We start from the raw sequence: 19114 nt of genomic DNA, 5'->3' as shown, positions 1-19114 counted from the left end.
CCCTTTCAGGGCACACAACTCGTCTGCTTAATTTGACATGACCAGAAAGGTAGACTGAATACGCTCCCCAAGTGGCCCCCGCCAAAGAGTAACCTGGGCTCAATTCCTTTGCCTAACACTTGCTAAATCCTGAAACCTAATGAGGGCCTCTATCCACAAAGCAAGAATGCAATTTTAATAGCAAGAACCAGTCCTACACTTTATAAATAGAAATTCATTTTTAGAAGCAGCAACAGAGTTATGAATAAGATGGGCTAGACCACAACATGGAAAGAAACAGAGCATAGAAACAGCTAAGATTGGACTTGCTCTTAGAAATTTTCACAACAGGTCTGGCTTGAGATTGGAGGAAAGAAAAAAAGAAAAGAAAGCCATAAAACATGCATTTCCTCAGTAACTTATATACTGACCTGTAGAAGTTGTGTTGCTGTAGCTCTCTGTTCAGGATTTTTCACTAAACACTTCTTCACAAAATCTGTGAATTCATCAGACCAGAGCTCTGGCTTCCTGAATGTTGGAGGGGGATTTGTAGGAATCATAAAAATAGCCTAGTGTAAATAAATAAATTATTTAAAAAGTAAGTTTTAGACCAAAAAATCATCATAGTAATGAGGTCAAGAAAATAATTGCTTTATCCACTTTTTTTTTTTTTTTATTTAATCAGGCTAAGAATCTGGAAGACAAATTTTAAATAGTCTAGGATTTCCACTAAGATTGAGATTCAGGAAGCAAATCCATATGCTATTAATGTAGCTATTTCCCATTAGATTTCCTCTATTTAAACTGTACCCTATTGAGCACATCCCTTTGTTTTATCTACTACTGTTTATCAGTCTCAAGAGATGACTTGGTTCTTCTGGAAATTCTTAGCAGAAATAATGGCACTGCTTGTTTAAATACACTTGTATCAAAACGTTGCTACGCAAAGCCAAGTTCACTTTCTCATTCTCTTAATTTCACTTAGTGCTTAGGAGAACTCCTGAGGAAAATTAGTAGGAGTATTTGCTTTTGCATTCATAATTGTTCAGCTGGAACTTCAAAATACGCTTTTGCTAATGCAATTTAAAAGGAACGCTAAAAGACCGAAAACAACAGAAGACTGCAAAAATAGAACAGTCGAGTAACTGGCTGACTAGCAACAAGAATTTACTCAAAACTGAAGAGGCAGTATTTACCTATCTATACAAAGTCTCACACTGCTGGAACCCTATGCACACAAATTCTTCATCTAGGAAGAAGATTCATGCTACATATAAGAAAAAAGAAATTCTTGTCCTACTTAAAGCTATATAAATGGTGCCCTTTGTGATTTTCACCAGAACATCCTCTTATCAAATATTTACGCTTGTAGAAAGAAAATAAGCGATGCACTTTTGAGAGATTATTATAAAATAAGCAGGAAAACTTGAAACTCTGAAAACTCTGAACTTCCACATGTAATATCAAACATATATAGTATCACTTCTTAAGGCTTATGAACTAGGTCTATTGACTGAAATAATAAGCTATGATTTTTGTAAAACCAGGTTCAACACTATCACATTTTCCAAAGTGAAAGGAAGATATTTAAGCTTAGTACTCCTGAGTTTTTTTCTCTCTAGAAATAAAAATGGAAAAAGGGGGAAAAAGTAAAATGATAACTAACTGGAATATAAAATAATGAGGTATCATGCATACAGTTTACATAGCAGAGGTACCAGAAACTGCAGACTGTATTAGAAGCATAGAAGAGAAGTGAGGTGAACAAAGACAAACTTCCTGACATTTTACCCATAACTGCTTAATGTTTGACTGGCTTTGAAAGTCAGTTTATCCTGTTCAAAACCCCAATTCTAAAATTAATTTCATATGATGAAGAAAAGCAGAACCCGTGCTGAACAACGTAAGATCTTTTTATTATAATTTTTAATTTAAAAATTCTTTCAGTACTGAACAGTTTATTTTAATTCAAATACTTAAATATTTACAGAAGACATTTCTTTACCTGACTAAGATAAAACTTTCAGGAACAGATCTGGGCATTTTGTTTAATAAAATTAAGATGTATGCTACAATAGTTTTATATCTTCAGTGAACAGCCTTGCCAAACTAGTATGTGAACTCATGCAGGAAAAGTAGTGCTCTATTACCCTGCTATTGGCCTTAATAACTCATTTGCAATACAGGTCTAATTGTCAGTACAAATGCAGTGCTTCTGCTATAAAGCAGTGAATAACAGATTCAACTGTTTCTGTCCTTGAAAGCAATGATCTCACCTGAACTTTGAACAGATGATTTTTAATCTTATCTTTAGATAATCTTAGCTCTGCAGACCAGTTCTGCAGTAGCTATTAAATATACACAGCTATAATACTTGACTAGTAACTACTGTTTATGTAGTGTCAAAATGTACGTATTGTGTTTGATAAACACTGACCCATGTCTCAAAATTAAAGCAAAGCTAAGCTTAGGAGTCACATTCAGCAGAATGTCCTAGAAAAATATATATATATGTTTTCTTCATAAATTGTTTTAATCACCTACAGCAGTTAAGAGCTACAGCAAAGAATTGACTTCTTTACAATCTATAAAGGATAGTGAGAAGAAAGCAGGAATTCATGAACCATTCTTTTATGGCAGGCAATAAAAGTTACAAAAGGAGATATCTAAGAGTTAGAGATAGGATCCTAAATCCGCGTTCATTTGTTGAAAATATCTACTTCAAAAAAAACTTTCCCTTTAACACTGAAGCTCCAAGCTTTTATAAATCTTGATATGTGATGTGGGCTGCGTTACCCAAAAAAACAATTTGATGCTTTTATTTTATACAAGACAACATATAGAGACTAGACTACTTATTCCACGCGCTTCATCCAACACGTTAGCTATGGCCATGCACCGGCTAGCGTGCATCTCCCCTTCCCGGCCCTCACGGCTCCCTTTTGTCGACTAGCCTGAAAGGCTGGTGGCAATACTCAGCTCCATCTTCACTTGCTACTTCCCATTATTGGCGTGCACGTTTCTCTGCATAAAAGTTCAGCTTCCTCTCTCCTTCACAGCAGTCTACGATTTAGATTCCAACTACTCCTCTTTCCTTCCAAGAAATTTGCAGAGCAATCACTGGAGAGTTATAAAACTAGTCCCAAATCTCCAGAAGTAAAACCAAAGCGCTTATCTGACAGGAATTTATTCACCACTTCTCCTTCCATTTCTTGTCAAATGCATGTTTATATTCTTATAGAACTCTGTCCTATTTTAAAATAAAACTAAGAAATTTCAATCAGAAGCAGAAAACACAAGAGACTTCACTTATATTCTCCTTTCATTTTACCCCCTATTTTTCCATTCCCTTTCTTCTCCCAAAGTACTACTTATAATCACTTTTGGCTTTCACTCCACTTATAATTTTCTCTAAAAAGTTCCCACTGCTGTTAGTATTACTGCAGCAAGACGAGTGACAACGTTCGCACAGCCAGCGTTACGTGATCGAAGCTTAAAACACCAGCACCGAGCAGGACTTGATATGCGCTGCCATCCACCTGATCACACAGGCTGAACGGCTGCTAACACCTGCAGGAAACATTCGGGCAAAAATCATTCCCCAGCCAGGGCCCTGACATACTAAGGAGGGGAGACAGGGTTAATTCTTTTCTCCCTTATCTTCAGCATCACCTTCTACATTTCCGAGACAGGCTGCAAGTCTTACCCAAGTTAACACATCAAACATATACAGTCAAGGTGTTAGATCATATAAGCCCTAATCTTCAGTTTTATCTATTCAGTTCTGCTTTGAAATACATCTCTAAGCAGTGAGAAGTCAAAACTCAGGCCGGAGGGACCACGATAGCTTAATCGGCGTTTGGCTTTGCCGGTCTGTAATAGATTCCCTTCTAAATGTGTCCTGAACAGGCCTTTCCAGCTCCGACTCTTAAAACCCAAAACTGGGTTTTAACTTATCTTTCCTATATTGCTTTGAGACAAGCTCTAAGTCACTTAGTGAAACTGGAATTCAAGGAGCACTACAATATACATGACAGAAGAACTAAAAACAAAACAAACCACCACCCCATTCTCCAGTGGAGCTTTCAGCTACCACTTCCAAATCGGGCACTAGGCAATGAATGTAACGCAGTTTCTGCTGTAACCATTGCCTGATTTACTCTGGAAGCACTTATCGGCCAAGGACCAAGATATAGCTGAGCGGAGTATTGGAAAGCGTCTCAAGTGGCAGCAGAAATGAGTAAGTCAGCATATAATTTTCTTTTTACTCTTCTTAAAGACCCCACCATTTTAAATGAAGTCCAGGCTGAAAACAATTTTTTGCAAAGTTTCTTTTATGGACAATTTTATTGGCGTGAAAATATTATCAGATGAATTAGGAAATGCCAAAAGAGCAATGAGAACCTCATATACTGCGTTTGGAATTTCCTAATCAGAAAATCCTTGCAGCTCATTCTTCCTGTCAGTCAGATCACACATCTGTATTATTTCATGTCGCCCAAGAACAGGTTAAATAATCAAAGAGCAAGTTGGTAGAGGTACTATGTCTTTTTGTTTTCAGCTCCTAGAATAACTTCTCTACTATTTAGTTTAAATAACAGCGACTTGCAATAAAGTCTTTCGACGTCCTGTTATTTAACTGTTATTATTTGCCAAGCATAATCAACGCTGGTTACTACAGAAGGAGACAGCAAAAATTTTTATATCGTGGCAATTTTGTCATTTTTATTTTTACGCTATGAAGTGCAGCCAGACAATTTGCAGGGAGAGAAGCTTTTTAAAAAGGGTAAGGATATAAGACATCCACAGGCAGCATGTGCATCTATAGTTGGCTTTGGCACCATATACTTATATTAATTACTCTACTTTTAAAAAACTTCTAAAAGTAACAGAATCAAATACTTTTAAACAGGAAAAACATTTTAGAGTACAAAGACCTACATTAGGGTGTGGGGTTTGTTTTTTTGTTTTTTGTTTTTTTTGTTTTTTTTAAACCTTGAATATTGTAACATTTTATCTGCTTTAGAAGCAAGGAATCGGCTAAAATCAGCACATTTTTTCTTCTTTGTGATGTACATCTTAGAACTTTCCTCCCTTCTTCCACAGAAAGGCTGCTGAAACACCACTAACCTGGTCAATCACAGACTCGGCAGCTGCCTGGGGCACCAGCACAGCCAAGGACAGTGAGACCCTTGCAGGTTCTGCACTGTTCCTGCAGGTTTTTTTGGTTTTAACTCAGACCAATAACATATTACAAGTTTTTTGCAAAACTCCAACAGTGACAAAAAGAAGCAGTCACTGAACAACCTTATGTGCACAACAACAAGGCAGAAGATTTACATTTTCTGCTTCAGCATAGATTAAATTTAATTGTTGGAAGTCCCCTGGAAATTACCACCTTCTTCCTCCCATCCACAAACGTAGCAGTTCCAAGGTCTGCTGGTACACCCCTTCTTTTGCACAAAATTACAAATAGGTCTCGTTCTACATAAGATTCAGCATTAGAAACAGTGCCTACATCAGATAGCTCATCCAAGGAGATTTTCAACATCACCAAATTCTGATAAAAACAATTGGGAATTGAATGTATAATACACAAAGGTTTGTTTGAAAAGCTTATTCATTTTCTATGAAATATTATTTCCCTTTTTTCAAACAGTTAAAGTACCACAAGCTAATTTTTACTTTTTCTCTTCCTCAGCCATGCACCAACCCCCATTCATCCATTTTGCAAGTGCTATTTCCTGATCTCACTGATGAAAGAGCAACATGAGCTACAGAAAGCAAGAGTGACTACTCAGATCAAAACTCTCCATCCAATGGTCATGCAGTGCCAAAATTTTCATTTTTGCCGACTCGCCATATTCCACATAGTTCTTAAGAGAGAGGTGGCTTGGAGAAATACACTAAAACAAAAAGCACTTATTTCAGTTTAGCACAAAAAGAGCTGAAAAACTTACCCTGAATTAAAGAGTAGAGATATGCTAGAGTTGTCAAATAAATTTCATCCTATTTGAATTTATCATTAATTTTTTGGAAACAACGTGCTGTGGAAAGCATTTACTGAAGGTATCTTCAGTGAATAAATACTCCAGACTGATCTGGCGACCCACTGGACAACAGCTTCTCCAGTATCTTAGCTAAAAACACATTTGTTTTAAGCATTTAGAAAAAATATGCATCTAATAAAGTTACTTTGAGTATATCAATAAAACAGAAAAATAAAATTCCTTACCAAAATCAGAATTGGCCATGATCATCTTTGATTATATATAAATATCTTTTATGCCTGCATGTCCTAAAGTCACACTTCACAGATTAGCAAAGTAGTCTGCACGTTCCCCTCCACTTACCGAGCTGATGTTTAAGTGGCTCCACATTCAATCAACAACTTCAGACGAACTCTTCCCCCGGGGACCCAACTCCCTTCTGAATCTTTCACTCGCCAAATACAGTGCTTAAAGAACAACAAATCTCACCATGAAGATGGCAAAGCTCAGTTTTTTTCCTATAAAAATTAGATTTTTCTGCAAAATTTCAGGTTATCACTTACATCTAAACACTGGCTCATTAAGCCTTTCTTCCAAGTAGCTACAAGCCACATAGGAATAATTTTTATATGTCTGTAACAGTAAATGCCTTTAGTACGTTAAGCCAATCGTCTCTACGGAGCACCTGACATCTGCCAGCCTGTCCCAGGGACAGTCGTAGAACCAGACGATTCAGTCAGACCCCCCCAAGCATCTTGGGGTATCCTTCCCAGGACCATAAAGACAAGGTAGCCCTGAAGGTCCGGGGGTATTCAATATCGGCGGGGAGGAAAGACAAGAATGCTCAGCAGGAGCTTGCTGGGTCAGTCTGTGCCACCTGCTGCTGCCACCCCAGCCCAACCAGAAGGAGGCAAAGAAATCTCCCCTCCTCTACAGACAGAGGGACTGCTCCCCTGGCAAGCAGCCACCCATCAGCTGAAGCTTGTCCATCGGTCTTTCTGATCAGCCAAAAGCATCCCTCCCCTCCATTCCCAGCTTCCAGGACCAGAGATCCCCTCCTGGAATACAGCAATATCCTTACACTTTCTTGTGAAATGCCTGTGCTATGATTATTTTGGATTTTGTCTCTTGCTTTAACCTTTATGTGAAAGTTTAGGTTTTTTTTTTTTTTTTAAATTGTCAAACAACTGCCTATGTCCATTTTGGGCCTGACTCCAGCTCAGTAGCCTGAAGCAAACAGACAGCAGCTAACAGGACTATACTACGCTGTGCTGAGATCTAGCTGGTTAAATTCACCAACATCTTCAGTTTTTCCAAAGATACCGCTATGAAAACGCATCTCCTCTTCTGCTGAGCAGTCTGGAAGCTGATAAAGCAAGAAAATCTAGTATTTTGGATAAAGTGGCAGGTCTGTTTCTATGACATTTCAGAACACTAATAAATGAATTAGTGAATCTATCAAACACAAAAGATAGGGTGAATTATTTTTCAGTTAGCTTCAGTAATAGATTATCAGAGAAATGCTTTGAAAAGCCATCCAAAAAACCACCAATTATTCTTCTGAAAACTAAATCATCAAAAAAAGGAAATCGTTTTCTTCTTTCACAACATTTTAAACACAGCTAACACCAAAATGTAATAGACATACCGGCAGTAATAAAATTACATTTCCACTGTTAAGCAAAAACTTAAAACAAATTACCACCGAACAATCAACAAAAAAAGGTCATTTCCTTCACTGATAGTTACCAATGGTTCCTCACTGACTTGAATGAAAATCAGAATACTGTGCAGTTACACCCAGCTGCCTCTACAAACTCCCAATGAAACACAGCTATGATTATGAACAGAGCCCTAAATTCAGGTGAGGGAGAAGGGGAGATTGAATCCAGGGAAGTTCTGGACAAATAATAATTGATACAGAATTTTTAGTCCTAATGATGAGAAATAAATATAACAATTCTACCGTGTTTTAATAGTTCTTCAGTAGTGATTGGGGATAAAAATAATGTAAAGTAAATGCTACTACATAGAGTAAAAATGAAAATTTAATTACTTTAGGATAAAATGACAGGCAATTCCTATTAACACTAGTAGCATTAAAAAAAAAAAAACCACTATTACCAGTAGTTTAACAGCCATTCACTATCACAAGCTTCCTTCTAGAACAATGACCTTTGGTGTTCAAAGCAAAGTATGATGCACTTAAGATGTAAAGTAATAAAGTAATAAACACAGAGAAAAGATAGATAATGGAAAGAATAATCACATGATTAACAGCAAAGATGGGTTACTGAAAGATAAGTCACTTATATTGACCTGTATATTTATTATTGCTAGTAAATTCATAACATTTTGACAGCGTTACAATAGGTCAAGAATGTAAAGATACCAATCTCAAACATTTTGCAACAGTAAGTGTAATGGTGCAATTGTAAATCTATTGAAAAGAATCAACCTTCACCTTGTTAACACAGTCACGTAACAGCACTGTGGCTAAAGATTCGCATCTAAATTTACTCTTTCTACTAAAGGCAATGTTTCCTTTTAAAAAAAATTTGCTTTAAATTTCAAAAGAATATTACAAGTTTGTTCTTTTTTGTTGATAACAACTTGAAATAGTCTATGCTGCAAGACTGCAAGTGAGTTCTGTTTTAGTTTTTCTTATTTAATTTCAAATAAACTCACATATACAACCGATTTTTAACTCCCAAGCCATGTCACAACTTTCAAGTTCTAGCATATGCTGAGACAAATCTGCTTTGGTACACGTAAGCGGCAGAATTCATTGCATCAGCTGTCATCCAAACAGCAAGACAAAAAGCAAGATTCCACCACTAATTAATCTGAAGTGATTCAGTAAGAGCTACATGTTTACTCTCTATCCAAACCCTTTTTGCAGATTATTGATAAAAATATTTATCACCTTCCCCAGAAGGATTTATCACTTCAGCACAGTGTTCTTCTGTTAGTTAATGTACCAATTTATCCAGCTGTTCCTCTTCTTTAATCTCTTAATCTCTAATTGACCATCACTTTTACTACCCAAAGAGAGCTGGAAGCAACTCATCAAATTACCTCTTGGACTTGTATGCAAAGAAATAACTGTTATTCTGCAGTGGCTTATTTTACTTTATTATTGTTCCTACTTCCTTGAAGTCCAGCAGCTCTACTGACTTTTCTCCAGGCTTTCTTCCAACATATTTAAATACTCTCCTACTATTTGGGGAACTTTTCAAGACTTCTGCATGTACGTTCTTCAGATATTATCTTCTGCCAACTTTCCAACTTATGAAAAATGTGAAAAATGACAAGGTTAAAATATTTTTCTACCCACTTCATTTGGCCCATTTCAACTTCCTGAACCCAACTCTTAGGCACAAAGTATTCTTGAACTCTGCCATTCAACTGAACTTTGTCCTCCCATTTCCTTTTTGTTTACGGACACAACATTCAAGTGCCTATTTTAATTTACAATATTAAAACTCATTAAAGTCAGGAAAGTTACATCAGAAGAGATCGTAATCCGACCCTCAGTATTCTCCCCTCCTCGAACTTATGTAGCAAGCCTGAAAACAAGAGCTATAACTGCCTTTCAGAAGTTGGTAGAAATGAAGGAAAAAAAAAAAAAAAAACCTGCAATATCCATGAGCTCATGAAAAGGGTTTAGATTTCCCCTCTTCCTTCCTCCCCCCCGGCCTTTTTTAAATAAGCAAAGCACACACCTTTCAAAGTGAAGGCATTCACAGAAAACAAAAATCACTCCACGCAACTCAAGAGCTTTTACTTAGACTACCCCAAGCAGCTAAAGATTTTGAACATCAAACACATACAAACTGATGCATAAAGGATTTCTCAGAAATATATAAAGATAACTAGCTTACAAATAATCTACCATGCATGCAAACCAGTATAATTACTTGATATTTTATTGAAAGGATTTATGTAGACCATCTCCATAGTAATTGCAAGTCTGCACATTTTCACACTGCCCAGGGACAAGAATTCAAGGCGATTAAGAAACATATCAAACAGTACATCAGAAAACAAGACAATGAAAATCAGTAAGTCTTACAAACACGCATAAGTTTCAGCCATCTGAAATGAACTGCAACATTCAGACACCATCCACAACGGCGCTGGATAGCATGTCCAACAATTTCACTCTCCAAAAAAAAAATTTAAGTAAGCCATAGATTAATTCATCATTCTTGTTCTGAAAAATACACTTAACCCCAACTCTGACTGAGCCAGACTCATTTGATCAGAGCATGAGAAGGGAAGGTACATGCAGGCATCCATGTATGGTTTTGTTTTTGGGGGGATGGAGTTTAAGGTAGAACAAAAGTAGTCGCTGTTATTAAACAAGCTGCCTTTAGACTGCAAGAAGTACCTGATGTAGCTGTGAACTCTGCAACCTAATTTTTACTTTGTAAATGGAGCTATTTTTAAACATATACCTATAGCAGAAAATTTCCTTTTGATAGTGTTAGGCAACACCTGCTCTTAGAGTGACTTGAAGAGGTTGAGGAGATGATTACAGCCCCTTAGAGCATTGAAAGACTTAGAGAATCCTGTGTTCTCTCCAACTATAAAGTAAACACTCTCAGCAGAGAGGATACAGTTACCTCATATTTAGAATTCACAAAACTAGTATGATACTCAACCTGAGGGCTTTTTTGTTTGTTTGGGAGGTTTTTTTTGCTTTTCTTCCCCTAACAGATTTTGTGCAAAATGCCTATACAGTCCAGGCAGCAGAGATCAGAATTTAGACTTCTTCCACTATAAAACTTCCTTTCTCATCACTGCTGCAGCATCAAAGCTGTTCTTGGTTTCGGGTCCTATGACTGACATCTTGTGGGGGGATCACACCACAGTCCACAGACACCGAGGAACTACAGGCTTGATCTTTTATTGTTTTTGACAGTGGCCAGCACTGAACTCAGATGTTTGGTACCAGTATACTTACTGAATGAACCCTGTTATCAAAGTCACAGAGCTGGTCGAAACCAAAGTTAGTAAGCAAAGACCTTCCCAGCAAAGACAACTGAGAGGAAAAGAATGGTACGGAAGTAATTTTTATTTATATTCAATCTTGTTTAATCATTTTAGCCTCCTCACTGTTTGACAAGCTAATTACTTTGTTTGTATTCTATAAAACAACCTTTTCCGTCTTTCTGAGGAAATCTACGCAAGAAAGACTTAGACAGATCCTCTTCAGAACAATAGCCAATTTCAAGTCCTATCATACCCCTTAGGGAACTTAAGCTACATTAGGATCCTCCCAGACCAAATTCTACATCAGGACAGATCTTGCTCAAGAGCTAGGCAGCTAGCTGCCTAAAAGATGTTTCACAGCTGTGCAGGTATCTAGGGAACAAGAGTGAGGGTACCTCATAAATATTTGGTACCACCATGATACCTCTTCCTGGATATAAGCATATTGCTTCCAATTAAATCCCAATTTTCAAAGCATCCAAGAGGTCTAGAGCGTAAGCAAACGGCATTGAACCTGAACTAGTGCTTTTCACCAGGGCCTTCTCATCAATTATCAACCAAGGAAATGGTTCTGAAAGCACACATGCTGCCAGACCCAACCCAGGGAATGCTCTTTTGATTAATTCGCTCCTCTTTCACAGCAGACGTACAGTGGTATAACGACTACAAGGTTCATATTCTGTTACCAGATGATATAATAGAATCAAACTGCGTTACAGACTAAGAAACTTACTCTTGCCTCCAAGAAAAGCCCAACAATATGCTTGTTATAATATCTTTTCTCTGCTTTCCACACTTCTTTCTACACTTTCTCAGAAAATGGGGCAGTGATGACATCCAAAAATGTATTAACATCTACTGAGACATCAATTGGAAAAAACTGCATGCCTGATTATATGTAATAATAAAAGAGTCAAAAAATGAGCAACTTATATTTGTGAGAAAAAGCTGTAATGAACTAGCTGGCCAGCAAACGTGAAACTTTTGCCATAACCTCACAGTAGGAACAACAAAAGGTAGCCTTCAAGAGACAAAGTAGTTCCTCTTTATTCAGGATATGTTAGACCGCCAGCTGCAGCACTGTGTTCGGTTTTAGGCATCACACTTTCAGAGAGATATGAACTATCTGAAGAGGGTTAGAAGGAGAGCAACAAGAATTATTAGATAACTAAAAAAAACCCATGATCTATGAGGAAATACTGAACAAAGTAGGATTGCCTAGTCTAAAGAAAAGGGGATTATAGTGGGAAACATGGTAACAGTCTCACACATGTTAAACACCACTTTGAAGAGGAGGCAAATATTTTTTTCCTCCAGGCTATAAAGAAAAGAATAAAAACTAATGAGCTTAAGCTTCAACACAGAATAGCCAGGTTAGGGAGCAGGTAATTTTCCAACAGATTACCTGAGGAGATACAGAAGAATACAATGACAGAAGTTCTAAGAAAAGCAGAGACAAACACTTTTTGGAATGGTTTGAGTAAAGTTTATATGTATTTGGAAGATCTATTCCCACTCCAAACACGGACACCTTAAGCCCCTATTTGCCCTGTGTTCACACAAATACATATACATTCTCTAAACATTCACACAGTAAAGTCATGGAAGACAGTATTTTTCCCATGTCTAACCTGCAAATTCAGCAGAAGGGTGCATGATACAGAGGTGAAACAACACAAGACGTTTTCCTCAGTAATCCCCATGCATCTGACCCTTCATAGACCGTTTTCTCTCCCACATCTCTTCTGCTGCTTGTTGTAAGTAGACTGTGTAAGGATTTATTTTTAAGAGTCAATACTTTTAAAGGCTTCCAGGTAACAAAATAAAACAGTAATTTAAAAATAGCCAAATCACAACTGGAATAGTATCCTGCTCAAAAAAAACTGCACACTGTGAATTTTAAAACCTACGGTGGCTGACTTCTCACTAAGATGTTCAAAGATGATTTTGGTTACAAAAAAAGAAGTTTATCATCCAAGTTATCACCCAAGGTACAGAAACAGAACGATGAAGCTACTGCATTAACAGAAGAAAAACTAAGGAGCAATGCACATGACAACATTCATAAAGAGTGAAGTAGGATAAAACAAATGGCAACAGGTAAACAGGTGATGGTAAAAATAAAAAAAAAGGACTCATTTACGTGCAGCATCCGAACTAAGAACTAAAATTAAAGTGACAAGCGGTAACATTCCAGATGTTCCAAAAGCCCACACCCCATGAAATAACGAAGTGGCTAATTAATTACAGAAGATTTTTCTAGTCTATTAAAGAGTAACTGAGCATTATTAACTACTTATGTCTTCAAGCTCTGTAGTACTCCTTCAAGCAAAGGAGCAGCAAAAGCATCTTCTCCTCTTCGTGCCCGCTCACACCCAAGCTGCGACTGCAGTGCTGCCTTCGCAGCTGCCAGCTACGTACAGAGAACAGCTACTGTCTTTACCTAGCTATTTTCAATGTTCTCTCTAGTAGTTTTACAAAAATACCATTTACATTATAGCCTCTTAATTTCATTGTTTTCTAACAATAGTGTAAAAGTCTACATCTTTTAGTTGCTAGGGCAAATCCAATTCTCCTTTTCTGCTCCATATAGGCTATGATGCAGATACACACTGTACAAGGCGTAACACGGAATAAAATCTAGACATTATTTTGCATGACCAAACAAAAAAGTATAACTAAGCTACAGCATTACTTACACAATTAGACTAACCTTACATTTTAAAATAACACCCCTTTTAAATCAAATTGAATAATACAATTACAAGATCAAAGTTATACAGTTAAAATTCAAATACATCATTGGAACTGACACGTTGATTCTTCACAGCACTTTGCTATCTTGGCAGATGCAACCTCTGCAACAGAACGCAATAAAGACGAACCACATAACGGCACTGAGAAGTGACCCTACCCAATCAGTCATGACAGAGGGAAAGTAATACATCAAATTCCTGTCAGTCTAGGTAGATCAAAAAGAAATTATGTTTCAGAAATGGCATTGTCTCTGATAAAATTAGAATTGGTATGTGAATTTAATAACTTTCACCACATATAATCTAAGGGTGATTTTTCCAGAAGGAAAAAAATTCCTAAGGGAAAACATGCGTACAAAATCCAAATGCCAATTACTATTTTTTAAAAGAAGACATTAGAAGGTAAAATGAACTATGAACCACAGCTGGCTCCCCATACCTTCAGTTTTATTTATCAAACTGAAAAATCTTTCCAGCTCTCTCCTTTCCTGTATAAGACGAAAACTATGTGATGTTCTGTTTGCATTACAATTATACTAATTCAATGCAGGTCACTTGCTTTTTACCGAGTCCAGATGACATTTAGTAAACTAAACATGGGCCAATTAGGGAAAAAAAAAAAGGGAGGGGAGGATTTTGATTGCCGCTGGGTAGGTCATACAGTGGCTACAGAACACAATTGCTTGAATTACATTTTGGCTAACATCAAACACAACTGAAGCTATAAACTACTATTTTTTCCTTCTTCATTCCTTCTAGATTTCTCACGTTCGAGTGTACTACTTTAAAAGTCAGCTCTTTCACATGCTGAGGTGATAGGTAAGAACAGACTCGTGATAATTTTTTCTCGTCTCTTCTTCTCCATTCAATTAAAAAAAAAAAGTAATATTCCAGGAACTACAAATAATCTAGTTTCCACTTTATTTTTAATATCCCAAGTGGCTAACTAACCTTTTCAAGCCTGTTGATTTTAACCTGCTACAGTACAAAAGAAAAACATAGCACTGGAGATTTAGTGAACACTAAAAATAATACTAGTCTAAGCCTCTTCTCTTTCTGCAATAACATTTGTACTCTTAAATCAACCTGAACGGCCATGTAATTAGCCATACAATAACCTTTACTGATAATGCAGCGAAAGTAGTTCCAGAGAAGTAGGAAAACCCTCAAGCTTATCTTCAAAAAGCAAATACACAACATGCCTCTGTTAATATCTTATTCAAGACCAAGGGCCGAGCTTTTTCTGACAAAAATACTACACATAAAATGACAACTAAAGCCTACACTACTAAATAAAAGATCAAACTAGACCTAGTGCAACCAACTACAAATTCATCGATGATATTATTTCTAGCCATGCTTGGACTTGCTTATTTTTTCAAAAGTTTTATTCTTCTGAAACAGTAGCATCAACTGTTAAAGCACAATTTAATATCTACTATAAAATAGTAGTCCAGTTAGTAGTTTACAGAGATGATTCCAAACAGTCACAGCCTTCAAGAAAAAAAAATTACAGATCAGGACGTCCCACACTCTTCAAAAATGACTCTTCAATGATTGCTGCCAAAACACACAGAAAATGCAGAATATAAAGTATTTGTTCCTGTGAAGAAGTCTAGGAATGATATCCTTGATTATTAAAAACCAAGGTACTGTGCAGTTTTCATATAACTGAAGCTTTTCAGTCTTTACGTAGCTTAGGGATAACCAAAATTCAGAATAGACACAGTAAAGAGTGCAGACTGTCTGATGGAGACAAATAAAAAGTTTTCTTGATACTTAGCAATGGACTAAATACAAGCAACATTTTATAGCAGCTTATCAAGAGCAAGCTGCTTCTCAGTCTGTGATCTTCCTCTCTACCTTGATCTGCACAGTAACAGGAGAGGAAGGGTTTGAATGATGCAAGTTTGTTGTTATTTGTAACCTCTCAAGGTTTTTGTATCCATTTCTACTTCCTCCCAACAAAATGTGCCCAGCTTTTAAAAAACGTCACCCAATGTGGAAAAACAGAAGCATAACCTTCAGCAATGCAAGTTAATTAGATTTCCCTATGCATTCTCCAGACTTGGACGTTATCTTCACAACAGTGTACAGCCTAGAGGAAAGGCACTGAATTCATGCAGATAAACTCCTCAGTTGCATGTAAATATAAATGGTCATGAGGTCACTCTACAGGACCAAGAACTTGGGGAAAAAAATTATGTAATTAAGAAAAAAGCTTATAGTATCAAGTGTAACATTTTGAAGCTAGAACGAGCACAGATATACAGATATTGACACAGAAGATTTACAAGAGGGAATTGCCTTACATCTGAATTGCTCTGTTTAAACCAATTTTTAAGTGAGTGTGAAGAGAGCCTACAGAAGACAAAAAAGAAAAAAAAACAAGATAAGCACCCATCAGTATTCCCAAATTATTTAATCTAGAGTATTTTCCTTCAGCACTGACAAAATTTAGTAGATTTTGGTGCTGATATGTGGTCTACCTTGTACTGCCTCGTTCAAGGCAGAAGTGGCGGGGGAAAGGCGGGGAAGGGATTCTCAGTGCAGAGGTTCAAGACATGACAGTTCTATACAGTTACCTGTAAATAGCCTTTCTCTCTCCTTCAACACACAAACATTCATGTTCTTATCTTCTTCTAGCAATACTGATGATCTTTCACGCTGAGTAACCTACACAGTCACTTGAAAGGCATCTCAAAGTTACCTCGCTTGGACAGCCTCTGAATGGCATGGTACTTCGCAATGTACAGGTGGAGCTACCAAGGGAGGTGAGGTGTTTGCAGATTTGAGAAAGATAACTTTGAAGATGCTGAGGATCTCGCCTATCTCTCTTGCTCTAATAGTATGCTCTAATAGTATGCATGCACTCCATTCAAGCAGTTTCACATAAATTTCTAACAGTCCTCTATGCAACATGATGGTCCCCAACTTGAGATAATCATAACTAAAGTGATCTCTATAGTGGATACAATGGAAGTCCACACATCTAGACCACAACAATATGCTAACTGTGACCAGAGTCACCATAAGACCTTGCATTAGGAGTGCCACAACTGCACCTACAAACGCTGGATCTATAATTGTCCTTAAATTTTTCTGGAATAATCTTTCCCTGTCATCATATATAGAGCTAAATTTAACACTAACATGTAATTCGATAAACATTTGAGTTACAAAGTAAACATGACCTCTTCTCAAGTGCAAACCAAAAAGACAGAGTCAAAAGAAACTGAGATTGGTCTCTTAATCATGAGACAAATCAGCAACCCACCCCAAGCAAGGCCCTGCAAACTTATTCCATTTCCTTTAAGCAGAGGGAGACTCAGTATCTAAGCCCATCCTATAAGGGCTTTCTGGGGCTGAAACAAAATTTCCATCAGCAAAACGGGCTAGATAGTCAATGAAATACTACCTATAGGGCAATGAATTTATACATGTGACATTCTCCTTTTCAATGACTGTAAACGATGAATGTTAAGAGATTTACAAGCTGATGCCTTTCCTCCCTCTGCAACCCTACACTTTTAGGGCCTAATATCAGGGCGCAAGTTGCACCCAAATCATCTCCAGTCAGAGAAAGGAGAGCAACAGCACCAAGCAAAGCACCAAGTGCAGGTAATGAAGCAAGGGTTTCCAAGTGTGACTAGAACAGGCAAGCAAGACCAGAAAGCACCAAGGATGATCTCTTGACTGTTCCTCCTGCAGTTCCTCTGGGTTCTTAACAAGGACCTATACAAGGAGATGTGCTGAAACAATGGCCCCAAAAAGCCTAGCACACCCCCAAAAGGTCTTTCCAGTCACTACATAGCAAATCCCCCAACAAAAAGAATGTTTCAATGAATTATCTTCTTTGCTGATAAATGCATATGCCCACTGAAGGGAATAAGCTTTCATAAGTTAAGGAGAACACAAACACTTAGCTGGGAGTGCTGCAAACATGATTAAACAAACGCTCCAATTAGGATAAAGAATATTAATGTAAATTGAAGAAAATAAAGGAACAAGGAAGAATAATTTCACTTATGCTAGCCAAAGACATTCCTAACTCAACTGACATACAAAAGGAAAGGGAGATGCAAAATGTACTCCACCCTTCCTTTTATTTGCAGGAAACTCAAAAAAAAAAAAAAAGACTGTAAGCACTACCGTTAGAGATTGCTAGGCTATATACCTTACTAGGTTAGACTGACACAAGCCATCATTTAAAGGAAAATCATGCACCGGGGCGGGGTGAGGACACAAAACCTATTCAGCTGCTCAAGTTCTAAAACTCAAGCACAGATTAAACTAGAAAGTTATTCTCAAAACCACCAACAGACACTTAGATATATGCGATCTATTTAGCTGAAAAGGACTAAATTCATACACAGGTTCAGTGCCTGCAACTACTTCATATTTTTCACATAAAAAGATCCAATGGCTGGAAGTTAAAATATTTTTCATGTTGAGTCTGTCTAGCAGTAAAGATAAATGTGGAATGATTTACAAGATCTCTGGTGAATTCTGCTCCAGAGGAAATACTTGGAATCCAATTAATGTTCAAAATGTACAAATAAAAACAACAAGTAAATAAAAAACATTTTCCATGCACTAGTTTAGCATTCCTGAGGCACCCGTTATTAGTAATGAAACTAGCAGAGCATCAGTTTAGTATCTGATGGAGATGTAATTTAATCCTAACTGTTAGGCACAAACATTTGTTAGAGCTATATAGACAAACAGTTCACACATGCAAGACAGCACAGGAGTTCTTAAACAAATAACGCCTTCTGAGTATTAGTAAGTTAAACAAATGGGTATTTTTCCGCTCACCTCAAAATATCCAGCTGTAACGGGGCACCCGATACACTTGTCCATAACTATATTACAAAACTAACTACATAAAAAAATCATTACTTTCTTTCCCTTCACTTAATGGAGCCTGGATTCCATGTGCTTGGAACTAGCTCATAACCACAGGAAAGAAATGACAAAGAATACAATTGCTCATTTTTCTCTGAAAATCCTGAGGCTCCTGAGTAAGTTTTTAAAACTCACTGACCTTCCACTGCAGAAGATTGATACAGGTGTCTCTGCCAAGGCTGTCCACATCAGAGCTGAAGCTGAATTCTAAGGTACAGACACACAAGCAAGTTGCAGCAGTTCAGAAAGGACGAGTTCTTACAACGCATCTGTGATAGCACACTAACTACCTGCATGCACGCTCTGACCTCGCGCTGTTTTTTTTAAACTTTGGAAGAAGTCAGCATGCAGAGACAACAAAAAACAGGTGAAACATCACAAACTACTGAAAAAACTAAAAGCAGAGGTTCCCAGTGGAGAGAGCACCATGACTAGATTCTCTTCTTCACTGAAGTTCTTAACACATTTCAAATGAAAAATTAT

At 37.2% G+C, this 19114-nt stretch overlaps 1 protein-coding gene across 13 annotated transcripts in view; it reads right to left on the bottom strand.

The window, feature by feature from the left end:
* STK3 (serine/threonine kinase 3) overlaps nucleotides 1-19114 on the bottom strand; it is a 159662-nt gene that overhangs the window by 80615 nt on the left and 59933 nt on the right. For all 13 annotated transcript variants that reach the window (XR_011139266.1, XR_011139265.1, XM_068932953.1 and 10 more), the window contains one exon: nucleotides 411-548. Coding sequence is in view for 11 of the 13 variants with exons in the window: in XM_068932953.1 (XP_068789054.1) it covers nucleotides 411-548 (138 nt within the window). In the remaining 2 variants the exon portion in view is untranslated. The remainder of the gene's footprint in view (nucleotides 1-410; nucleotides 549-19114) is intronic.

This window comes from Struthio camelus, chromosome 2, assembly GCF_040807025.1.
Source record: "Struthio camelus isolate bStrCam1 chromosome 2, bStrCam1.hap1, whole genome shotgun sequence".
In the NCBI taxonomy this organism is placed as follows: domain Eukaryota; kingdom Metazoa; phylum Chordata; class Aves; order Struthioniformes; family Struthionidae; genus Struthio; species Struthio camelus.
The sequence above is the reverse complement of the archived record's forward strand: the minus strand, read 5'-3'. Positions and strand labels throughout refer to the sequence as shown.